The sequence below is a fragment of the Barbus barbus genome (genome assembly GCF_936440315.1).
Source record: "Barbus barbus genome assembly, chromosome: 29".
NCBI lineage: Eukaryota > Metazoa > Chordata > Actinopteri > Cypriniformes > Cyprinidae > Barbus > Barbus barbus.
Genome location: NC_136757.1, coordinates 2,219,161 through 2,232,123, shown reverse-complemented (window position 1 = coordinate 2,232,123; position 12,963 = coordinate 2,219,161). Strand labels below are relative to the sequence as shown.

Below are 12,963 nucleotides of genomic sequence, written 5' to 3'. Positions count from 1 at the left end.
GGGGGGGTCTCTCCTCAACCACCACCAGTGTGCAGCATCCACCTGGATGATGCGACGGCAGCCACAGGACAACGGCGCCAGTGCGCTCACCACACACCAGCTACAGGTAGAGAGGAGAGAGAGTCATAGAGCCAATCAAGTGGATGGGGATTATTGGGAGGCCATGATTGACAGGGCCAGTGGAGGGAATTTTTAAATCAGCCTTTAGTGTGGAGATTGGGGAAAAAAACGGAAAGCCCCGGCATGGAGGTAGCAGCTTAGCATGCAGGAAGCATTTGTTTTTCAACAGGCCAGTTGATTTTTAATTCATAAGTTTAAGTCAATTTTAAGTTTAAAGACCTACTGTGAAATGCATGTTTATTAGCTGTATTTGTGTGGGCTGAAAGGTATAATGCTAGTGGACAATGTTTACTTGTTGCATGGCTTACCTTTAGAATGCTGTGCCCTGAATGTGTATCTGGGCAAGCAAAGGCAGGCATTATCTAGAAAATTAACTTGTGTACTTGAGCTGTGTTATATAACTAACTTTTATGTAACTTTTAAATAAAAGTTTTATTTAGATTCAAGAGTTTTATTTGTCACATACACAATTATACAGAGTATAACCAGCAGTGAAATGTAGGTGGGACAGATTGTAAAATGTAGGTGGGACAGATATTTAATTAATGACTTAAACCGACTGCGTATCTGAGCATGCGCATCTATGTGTGCCATTAATAAACAAAATGTCTCATTGAAAGCTGATAGCGATGAGAGAAAATAACTACCAAAATTCCAAATGATTTCTCACTCCTGTAAATGGTGGGTGACGGAGACTATTTGCCAGACATAAACATTATCTACTGCTATGAGCACAAAATCATGTTTCCTTTTTTATGAAAACAGCACAGTTCCTTGTCACTTGCATTAAACAGTATGATTATTTTTTTGTGTTTGGTTGGTTGTTTTTTGGCATTTTGTCTTGTTTTAAGATAGGATAGTGTAGAATAGACAGTAAGCGAAGTGTGAGAGAGAGGGGGCTGAGATCAGGAAAGGTCCTCAAGCCAGGATTCAAACCCAGCATGCCCGTTACGCAACTGCGTTATATGTCGGCACACTGCTCACTAGATTATCGCTGCCGACATACGGTATGATTGTTATATATTGATATATATGCTTGATTGCTTTATTTAAGGAAAAAAATCATGCAGACTACACAATAATTTTTGATAATATATAGATCTTTCACTTCAATATCAGATGAACATTGAGTGTATAAGCAAGCAAGCTAATTAGCTGCAAATACAGCAGCTGCCAATCAGCTTGCGCTATAACATGATTGCTAGATGATTACATGTCAAAGTCCTAGTACTTAACCTTCTTTATTTATTAGAACTGAAACATGAACATTTAATAGTCTAATAATCAAATACAGAGAGACCTCTCATTTCAGAAGCCCGGGCTTAGGCTTACGGCTGTGGTTGGGGCTTTAAACAACATTCTTATCCACCAATTATTTCTTACTGATTTTAAGCCTAGGTTAGGTGCGCAGATCAGATTGTTTGTTAAGAATTAGAATTGATGTTCCTCATCACCGGATGTTGCTATTTAAGGATCATATACTGTTGGGCTATATCCTGTCATACAGTATGAATCTGAAGCAGTATTAAGCAACAGAATGAGACAGATGTTTCTTCTTTTTCAGGGCTACATGATTTGGAGCATCCAGATGTTTTATTAGCGAATGAATGGTACAGTAGTATCTTAAAATGTTTTATTCAGTGTCTTTAAAGTACCCTTTTGAGGAGTCTACAGAATGTGTTTGATGTTTGTATGTGTGTGACAGATTGGTTTGACTTTTCAGGACATACTGTAACACAGAGGAACATCCTGAACACAATTTCCTATCTCAGATTGATGCTATCAAGCTGTATTTTAATGGGGAACCACATCTGAAGTGTAAGTTGAATGCGTACTGTATCAACACTAACATTTGTTTTGAAGATTCCACTTTGTTTTTGTGTTGCCAATGTTTATGTATTCTTCATTAAAAAAAAAATACTATTGGGTGCAGTTTCATGATGGGCAGCAACTCTTTAAAATATATATTATAGAGTTGAAGATATATTAAAATATAGTAAAATATTAAAATATGAATTGTTCTGGTAGGTGATAAGGATCTGATCCAGGAAGTTCTATTTGATGCTGTGGTCACAGCACCACTGGAAGCATACTGGACCAGTCTCGCTCTCAATAAATCCGAGTAAGAGCAGTACATACAGTATTTTCTTAATACATTTCTATAGTGCATGTTATTCAAAAAATGTCTTAATAATCTTTCATCACAATGTAATATATTGCCTGGCTTCTGAAGCAACTTTTCTTTTCAAATAAATATTAACCAAGCAGCTACTGTTTTTCCAGTAGTCTTTTCTCAGCCTTTTGTAAAATCTTGCCAATAAAGTGTGGAACGCCTTCTTTACAGCATCCGATTATTTCCCCGCTTGTAAACTATATATAGCGAGGTCAAATGGGTTGTGAATACCATTTCATGCTGACTTTAACTATATAATTTTAATTCCTGAATTGTTTATTGTACACTTCATTATTCATTATGTGTTTCTGTGGTTCTCTTTGTCCTGGTAGGAACTCTGATAAAGGGGTGGAGATAGCTTACCTCGGCACTCGTACCGGACTATCACGCTTCAACCTTTTTGTGACGCCAGACCAACTGACCAATCAGTTAGCAATTTATATCTTCCATGGCAGAGTTCATATTGCAGTCCAAATGCAGTAGAGCAATAGTACAACAGTAACTAATGTGTAGGGCTGCCCTCCACTAAAGATTTTTCTGGTCAACTAGTAGTCGTTCATCTGAAGCATTAGTCGACTGATTGCACATGTATTAATAAATCATTATAATAAGCCTTTAATAGTCATAACTATGCAAACATTTGATTTAAAAATCAGTATCATAGCTATTAAACTATATCTAGTTATGATTTTAAATCTGTATTTAACCTCAGAATGATCTCAAAGTAAATAAGAGGTGTTAAGTCTGATTTTGTGGTGGCTGTGCTTTAGATTAAATTATTACATCGCTCTGTGGAATGCTTGATTCTGATTGGTCAGTCGTGACATTCCAAGGTATGTTATTCCGGTAACACTTTATTTTAGGGTCTCTTAACTAGTTGCTTATTAGCATGCATATTACTAGAATATTAGCCATTTATTAGTAGTAATTAAGCACATATTAATGCCATATTCTATGACCTTATTCTACATCCCCAATCCTACCCAATACATAAACTTAACAACTACCTTACTAACTATTAATAAGCAGCAAATTAGGAATTTATTGAAGGAAAAGTTGTAGTTAATAGTGAATAAGTGTTCCCTATTCTACAGTGTTACTGCTATTCCCCGATAACAACTGGTAAAATCTAATAACATAGACTCATCCAGGTAACTTAAGTTGGTGCTATATGCTTGCTAGGAACAGTTCTTTTTTTTTTTTTTTTGGTGGAAGCTTTGCGTTTGGTTAGCTAATCGAAGATTAAAACTTAATTCAATATTATGTGTACAATTTCTTAATTCTGTCATCCTGGTATCGTGGATTCGCTCTCTCGTTTCATACAAACCACTGCGTGAAAATGCTCATTTCCGGACTGTGCACGTCAGCGCACAAACCCGTAAACGGCACGTTTCCGGCAGTTTCAGTGCAAGTGCCCTGGCATTTCTGATTTCTTGACATGGACAGAAACGGACTCTTTTGTGTGCGGCAGTTTTCCAGTTCGCTCACTAACGTGATAAACCCCCAGACACAGACAGAGATGTTGACACACTCACCGGTAAATCCACATATCATCCTGTTCACAAGCAGTGAAATCTCCATAAACGGCCAATCATATATCTCAGTAAACATCTGTAAATTACTGTGCACTTAATATATTTTAAAATGCTACTGGCCTTCTACACAAAAATGCCATCAGAGCCAGCGGCAAATGTCAGAAGGACTAGCCGAGGTTATGCTCCTCTCTTCGGGATACATGAACAAAAGCGCCTGGTGATCTCCTGGAGCTCACGGCTCCGAAATCGGCGAAGCACATTTTCAAATAGCCGCTGTTTTTATAAATAAACCACAGATTTGAGTTTTAAACAACTACATTCTCAGCTGAAATACACGCGTCCAGTGTTTCCATAGCACATAAAGTGCAACTACCCTCTCAACAAAATCCATGTCAGCCATTTCACAACGAGTCTGTTTTGAAGCGAATTTCACGAGTGAATGAAGCGGCAAAATATTCAAGCGTCCAACTACGAGCGATTAGCACGATTTATTCACACAAGTTGCGTCTGGTGTGAACAAACTGTAATGGTGCGTTCACACCAGACGCGAATGAAGCGTTAAGCACGAGTGATTTACATGTTAACTCAATGCAAAGATGCGAATAGACATCCTGCGGCGCGAATTGAGCGTTTCGGGCTAATCGCGCAAAAATCTGAATTTTGGCGGATATTCGCGCCACATTAACCAAAATGGAGCTTGCTCTAGTAGTGACGTGATTACGAGCGGAGGCAGAAATCCAAAACAACAATAGAGGACAAAATCATTGTCGCTGTATGTGGATACCCGGAGCTGTACCATAGACTAAAGATTACCTGTTAGATTTACCCAAAACGAATTATATCTTATGTTTATCCACTACAGAGACATCAGAGCCAGCGGCTAATGTCAGAAGGACTAGCCTAGGTTTCGGAGCCGTGAGCTCCAGGTGATCACCGGGCACTCGTGCTCATGTATCCCAAAGAGAGGAGCATAACCTTGGCTAGTCTTTCTGACATTTGCCACTGGCTCTGATGTTTCTGTCGTGTTCTGGACAGTTTTGTCGTGGCCTCGAGATCCTATGTTGAGAACCTGCCTGACCATAGAAACCTGGGATTATCAGAGATGGATAAAACATTTTTATCCATCCCACAGTCTTGTAAATCCATTAACTGATTGTGTCTTTTTATTTAATTGTATATTATTATTAATATTAAATGTATATTATTACTATTATTATTATTAAACTGTAATATAATAATATTATTATATTAACTGGTTAGGGCTATATTTTTACATTTATTGTTATATATGCGTATTTACCCTCTCAATTCGTGTATCACTTTACCTAATTAATGTTCTGTATAATTATGCTAGTATTGCATAATTATGCTAGCAGTGCAAAAACTGTAAACACCTGACAATTATGCCAACAAAGTTTTGACTTTATGATTATATTTACACCAGTACGTGATGATAAATTAGTGTGCTGTGTTTTCATTTACAATGATACTAGGCAAATGATTAATTCATCAACAAAACACTACATTATTTATAATTATAATCTATTAATTACCTGAAATATATGTTAAATTCAATCTTTAAACTGCACTTCCAGTAAAAATTCCCGTAAGTCATATAGTATAATCAAAGCTTATTGGCATGTCAAGCATTTACAGCAGGCTATTATTTACAAAACTATTCAGAACGTTAAGTAAAGAGATCGAAATGAAGAGGGAAAAAAATAACAATGAATATAAAAATATAACCAATAATAATAATATACAAATATTATGGAAAAAAGATGATCAGTTCATGGACTTACAAGACTGTGGGATGGATAAAAATGTTTTCTTGTAGGCCTATTTTATTTTGTGTTTTATGTAACAATTATTCATGATAAACTTCTTTCAAATGCTGTCTACATCGTGTGCAATACAGTCACTAGGCCTACTTCATTAAGAATAGGAAAGAAAATCTAAGCTAGTCAAAGTGCTATCTTGCAGATTTAGTAACTGAATAAAATAGAAGATAACCTGGGTAATTGAATGGTATTCAAAAAATATTTCTGTGTGCAAATTACCTGATTGATGACTGTTCTTTGAAGAGCAGTTTTCCAGAAGAATGGCAGCATTGGCTGACCTAAAATATAATATATATTAGGGTTGTAACGATACCATAAAAATACCTTACGATACTATACCAGCTGAAGTATCACGATACCATGCAGTATTGTGTTCATTTAAAATTTAATTCTACAAAATGAATCAAAACTAAATAGATGTAAAATAAAACAGACAATATTTGTCTCTGAATAGTTACTGTAATTAATGTGAATGAATGACTGGCTATTGTTATCCATGAAATGATCTAAACAAAACTCATCTTAGCACTGCACAGAAGCTGCATGAAGTGACATTTAGATGTGGCATTTATACATTTAGACTGTATTTATAATTGCATAAATAATGTTATGAGATTAATGTTTAAAATACAAAATTCTGAATATAGAAATATGTTTGGAAAATAATAGAATAGCATGTATATTAAAACATAACATTATAAATGAATAAAATAAAATATATAATGATTGCTAAGAACCAAGTGCAAAGACGCTATGTTGATGAATGGAATTGCATTCGTGATCGCAAAGATGCTTCTAGAAACAAACTATTACACCTGTTCTAGAAGTGGTCAAATGAATAAAACTGTGAGAATACTTTCTTGTAATATTATGATGTTGAATAAGTGATGCTTGAGCTGCTGATTTTTAAAATGACATCAGACAGTCTGAATCAGACCCTTTCTTCTGATAAACTGCAGCATGAACAACGATGTGCAAGAGCAACTTCTCATTGCAAACTGAACTGAAGCGTCGGGAAACACTCAATACCACATAAAGCGTAGCCTGTACACAGCCTTTACTACACAGAGCACAGCAGAAAGGCATCTGGCAATCAACTTGTAATGTTTCTGCTGGCATGCATGTTCAAATGAACATTTTAAGCAGTGTTCCTGCCGTGCAAACAACTTATCTTGCGGTACTACCGAATGGACGATACTACCGTTTTAAAAATGCAATAGCACCGCGGGTATTTTTAAGCTTTAGTATCGCGATACTACCGTAGTAACATTACCGGTATCGTGCAACTCTAATATATATTATACATTAAATCACATCATAATAAAATAAAATACATTCTAGATTTCTACACTTAAACTAAAACACTGGCATGAACAAAAGTTAAATTTATGCTGCACTTTGAAAATTATGATATGTTAACAAATTATGTTGCTAGGACACACCATTTCTTCTTCAAGGCTGTCTCAGGTGAATCCAAAGTCGGCTGCAGTGTTTGGGTCCTCTGAAAACAGTTCAAGAGAATGTGTCGGCAGATTTGTCAATGGGGAATATGTTAACAACTAAAGCACGCTAGCTAAACTAACATTAATTAATACAAACCCGATTCCAAAAAAGTTGGGACACTGTACAAATTACGAATAAAAAAGGAATGCAATAATTTACAAATCTTATAAACTTTTATTCTTTTATTCACAATAGAATATAGATAACATATCAAATGTTGAAAGTGAGACATTTTGAAATGTCATGCCAAATATTGGCTCATTTTGGATTTCATGAGAGCTACACATTCCCAAAAAGTTGGGACAGGTAGCAATAAGAGGTCGGAAAAGTTAAATGTCCATATAAGGAACAGCTGGAGGACCAATTTGCAACTTATTAGGTCAATTGGCAACATGACTGGGTATAAAAAGAGCTTCTCAGAGTGGCAGTGTCTCTCAGAAGTCAAGATGGCAAGAGGATCACCAATTCCCCCAATGCTGCGGCGAAAAATAGTGGAGCAATATCAGAAAGGAGTTTCTCAGAGAAAAATTGCAAAGAGTTTGAAGTTTTCATCATCTACAGTGCATAATATCATCCAAAGATTCAGAGAATCTGGAACGATCTCTGTGCGTAAGGGTCAAGGCCGGAAAACCATACTGGATGCCCGTGATCTTCGGGCCCTTAGACGGCACTGCATCACATACAGGAATGCTACTGTAATGGAAATCACAACATGGGCTCAGGAATACTTCCAGAAAACATTGTCGGCGAACACAATCCACCGTGCCATTTGCTGTTGCCAGCTAAAACGCTATAGGTCAAAAAAGAAGCCATATCTAAACATGATCCAGAAGCGCAGGCGTTTTCTCTGGGCCAAGGCTTATTTAAAATGGACTGTGGCAAAGTGGAAAACTGTTCTGTGGTCAGACGAATCAAAATTGGGACGCCATGTCATCCAGACTAAAGAGGACAAGGACAACCCAAGTTGTTATCAGCGCTCAGTTCAGAAGCCTGCATCTCTGATGGTATGGGGTTGCATGAGTGCATGTTCTCAAATGGCCAGCCTGCAGTCCAGATCTTTCACCCATAGAAAACATTTGGCGCATCATAAAGAGGAAGATGCGACAAAGAAGACATAAGACAGTTGAGCAACTAGAAGCCTGTATTAGACAAGAATGGGACGACATTCCTATTCCTAAACTTGAGCAACTTGTCTCCTCAGTCCCCAGACATTTGCAGACTGTTATAAAAAGAAGAGGGGATGCCACACAGTGGTAAACATGGCCTTGTCCCAACTTTTTTGAGATGTGTTGATGCCATGAAATTTAAAATAAACTTATTTTTCCCTTAAAATGATACATTTTCTCAGTTTAAACATTTGATATGTCATCTATGTTGTATTCTGAATAAAATATTGAAATTTGAAACTTCCACATCATTGCATTCTGTTTTTATTCACAATTTGTACAGTGTCCCAACTTTTTTGGAATCGGGTTTGTACATTAAAACTTTTTTAACTTTTTAAAATGTAAAAAAGTTATTAGTTAACTTAGCAGCTTACCATGATAGCTAGACTAATTTTAGAACATAAACCCACTCAAATATAAAGATATACATTAAAACACTTAATATTATGTTTTGGTAAATAGACTATTTAAAACGTTTCTGTAAATTCTCCCTTACTTTCTTCTGACATAAATCTCTGTGAAAACACTTGACGGCTGTCACCTCGTGCTGACTGAAGGCCGCTGAAGCGGGAACAAATGGCTCGAAACACCGGCTAGAAATACAGTTTGAAAGAAATGATATAACATGTTATGTCTGATATGTTAACATGTTATTTAAATGGTTTTATGTATTATGTGTGCATACTGACCTTCATCTGAGGTAATGTTAAATCTCTCAGAAAATCAGCGCCCGCAGCAACGGAGCAGCTGAAGCGGGAACAAACAGCTCGAAACAACACCGGGCTAGAAATACAATTAGAAATAAATGATATAACATGTTATTTGAATGGTTATATGTATGCGTACTGACCTTCGTCTGAGGTAAATCTCTCAGAAAATCAGCGTGCGCAGCAACGGAGCAACTGAAGCGGTAACAAACGGCTCGAAACAACATCATGCTAGAAATACAATTTAAAAATATTACAACATCTAACAAATTTTAATGTTATGTTCTTTTAAACATTTTATTTAAAATTGTTTTATATATTCACACTTACCTTCATCTGAGGTACATCTTTCATAAAATACCGGACGCTGTCAGCGCGCACACAAAAACTGCAGTAAGAACAGTGATGCTCAGAGGAGTCCATGTTTTAGCTCCAAATGCGAGGCCTGAAATGTCCGTGCATGATATTACTGTGTTCATTAGGTCGATTACCAAAGTATAACAAACCCTGAGATACAACACTACCCGCGAATGTGTGGATTTTTATTAATCTCACTCAAATTTTGCGATTCTGTTAATCAAAAGACTCATTTAAATTCATTTAATTTGGATTCATTTAAACTTGCCTACCGATTTAAAAATATTTTTTTACCTATAAACACCCCAAAAAACACAACAGTGCTTGCTCCTTATGACAATTAACCATGGTACATAAATAAAACAACAACAAACAAAAAAAACATGGCTATTGTAGTTAAAAACGTGTATTTGTAGTACAACTGTGGTTATACAAACTATACAAATATGGCAATCTGCCAAAAAGGTAAATCGTACTCGGTTACTATCGTAACTTCGGTTCCCTGAGATACGGAACGAGTACTGCGTCTTGCTAAAGACGCTATGGGAAAAAGCCTTTTTTCTCCTTTACTGAAGCCTTATTCAATCACGCAGTGAAACTGCACGATCATTGGTTCGTGCAGTGTGTTAAAAACGAACCAATGTGTCGGCAGCGGAGCTGCGCGAGCCTATGGCGACGAGGATCCTCAGGTTTACTTCGACTGAAGCGACGACTGAGTCGTGCAGCTACCTGGCACGGCAAAGTACGCAGCACTCGTTCCGTATCTCAGGGAACCGAGGTTACGATAGTAACCGAGTACGTTCCCTATCGATACTCCACTCGTACTGGGAGGCTGGTAGGCTCCCGTTGAGCGGCCAGAGGTGAAGCGCCCACAGTTCGGGACGAGGGTGCCACAATAAACCGTTCGCCTGAGAGAGGAGGTCTCGTCTCAGGGGCACGGGCCAGGGGGCTGCGGTTAGCAGCTGGGTCAGCTCTAACATCCAAGGCTGGTTCTCCCACAGGGGGGCCACCAACAAAACCTTGTGTCGTTGATCCCTGATTCGCCTGATGACCTGAGGAATCAGAGCGATCGGAGGGAATGCATAAAGGAGGAGGTTGGGCCAGTCGTGGGCCAACGCGTCCTTGACCTTCGAATAATAGGCTGGGCAGTGAGAGTTGTCTTTGGAGACGAAAAGGTCTACTTCGGCCTTGCCAAAGATTCTCCAGATCATTCGAACCGTCTGCGGATGGAGCATCCACTCTTCTGAGGGGACGTTGCCCCGTGATAACATATCCGCTCCTTGGTTCAATCTGCCCGGCAATTTTGCTGCTCTCAGCGAGCGCAAGTTGAGCTGAGCCCACTCCAGAAGTCGCTCTACCATAAGGAAGAGGCGCTTCGAGGAGAGACCTCCCTGGTGATTTACGTAGGACACCACTGACATGTTGTCTGAGCGGATCAGCACATGTCGTTCCTTTGGCAGGAAAAACTGGCAGGCTCGACACACTGCTAGCATTTCTAAGCAGTTGATGTGGAGGTTCCGCTCCGCCTTCGACCAAAGGCCAAAGGTCGGTTTGCCTTCGCACAGCGCCCCCCAACCCATCTTGGAGGCGTCTGTTGTGACAACTTTCCTGCTGCAGACCATCCCTATGGTCACACCCTTTCTAAACCATCATGGGTTCTTCCAGGGGGCCAGGGCCGTTACACAGGCCTAGCTCACCCTGATGTGTAGGCGACCGTGTCGCCATGCGTGGGGCGGAACCCGTGGTTTCAACCAGCGCTGAAGGGGCCGCATGTGAAGCAGGCCCAACTGTAGCAGGCGATGCTGCTGCCATGAGGCCCAGCATCCTCTGAAACGCTTTGACGGGGTGAGCGGTGCCACTCTGGAAGGAGGCTGCGAGCTTTTGAATGGCCAGAGCGCGTTCCGGCGCTAGCACAGCTCTCATCTGAGCTGAGTCCAAAACTGTTCCCAGAAACGACACCCGTCGGCTGGGAAACAGCGCGCTCTTGGCAAAATTGACCCTGAGCCCCAGGCATTCTAGTTGGCTGAGGAGGAGTTCTCTGTGTGAGAGTAGTTGTACCTCTTACTGGGCCAGAATGAGCCAGTCGTCGAGGTAATTGAGAATGCGGATTCCCATCTGCCTGAGAGGGGAAAGAGCCGCGTCCATGCACTTCGTAAAAGTGAGAGGAGGAAGAGGAAACCCATAGCCTCGTTCTATTATCCTTGTATCCCACTCTGACACTCCGGGGATGGCCTGCCAGGCCTCGGCCCGTGTGGTCAGGGGTTGAATTTGTTTCGAGTGGCAAGCCGCCTAGCGGGGACCTGAAGCTCGTGATAAGAGGGAGAGGAATGTGCTCTCTTTTGAAAATGTTTGTGTTTTATTTCCTTGCTATAACAGCGATCAGTTGTGTGGGTGCTTTTTGAAAGGGCCCAGTGTTCACAACAGTATTACCACAAACTCATTGCCATCGTAGTGGATGAGGGGAGGGGCCATCTTCACTAAAGAAGGCGAGCCGAGATCAAAGAGTGAAACACGGGGCTGCGCTGGCATAAATTCACTCAAGCTTGATCGCTCGAACCCTGGAGCTTGCAGTTTCTTCCCCGAGATAACTGGGAGAGTAGAAACACTAGAGCAGGGGAGGCGTGGCCACATTCATTGAAGAAAGGGGCCGTGAGGCGGCAGGGACAGACTGACGCTTTCATAATGAAAGTAGCGCTGGCAGATCAAAGAGCCGCAAGAGGCGCTAATCCTTAGTGTAAACACACTGGCAGATCAAAGACTGTATGCAGAGTGAAAAATGCGGGGCTATGCCGGCGCGAAAAATCACTCAAGCCTTTTTTTTTTTTTTATCCGTCTCCTTCTCCGAGGTGACTGGGAGAAAATAAACGTGAGAGGGGGGGGCCGCCCAGCGCAGCATTTTACAATGCGCGCAGAAGGATTGAGCCACTCAATGTAATGAGAGGCGCTAATCCACATGCGCTGGCAGATCAAGCGCTGTATGCAGAGTGAAACACACGGGGCTATGCCGGCACGAAAAATCACTCAAACCTGATTGCTCAGCCTCGCGAGCTGCTGTTCCTGTCTCCGAGGTGACTGGGAGAAGAGAAGCGGGGGAGGAGGGGCCTGCTACATAGAAGACCGCGAGCAATCAGGGCAAAGCCCGGCTTTCGGTGAAAGCAGGCTGCCTGTGTGAGCGCCGTCTCAGTGACGCACACACATAGCTTTCCACTCCGGTCCGCCAAAGAGAATAGAGCCGCTCAATGAAGGAGGAGCTCTGATTCTCACGTGTGAACACCGGCGGATCAGAGCGCTGCAGGATGCTCCGTGGTTCTGATGTTTCATTCTCCGAGCTTTGCTGAGAGAGGAGAAACGGGAGAGCGGAGCTGCCTCCACAGAGGCGGACATCGAGCGGGAGAGCGAGACTCATACTCGAACGAGCATTCCGTCTCTGTAAGCGCGCAGTCAGTGCGTGGGCGAGACCCAGATAGGCGGTGTGCGCTCATTGCTCTTCTGCATCGTGCAGGATTCCCTGCACGAGCCATACTCGCTGTTGCGGCATTTGCAACAACGCCGAGAAATATG

The 12,963-nt window shown here is 40.7% G+C and overlaps 1 protein-coding gene across 1 annotated transcript in view; it reads left to right on the top strand.

The window, feature by feature from the left end:
* The window catches only part of LOC306849926 (voltage-dependent calcium channel subunit alpha-2/delta-3-like), a gene marked incomplete at both ends in the record, with an annotated part of 224,934 nt that overhangs the window by 159,134 nt on the left and 52,837 nt on the right, over nucleotides 1-12,963 (top strand). Inside the window, 4 exons of the mRNA XM_079385309.1 lie at nucleotides 1,685-1,730; nucleotides 1,844-1,938; nucleotides 2,149-2,242; nucleotides 2,626-2,721. Coding sequence (XP_079241435.1) covers nucleotides 1,685-1,730; nucleotides 1,844-1,938; nucleotides 2,149-2,242; nucleotides 2,626-2,721 — 331 coding nt within the window. The remainder of the gene's footprint in view (nucleotides 1-1,684; nucleotides 1,731-1,843; nucleotides 1,939-2,148; nucleotides 2,243-2,625; nucleotides 2,722-12,963) is intronic.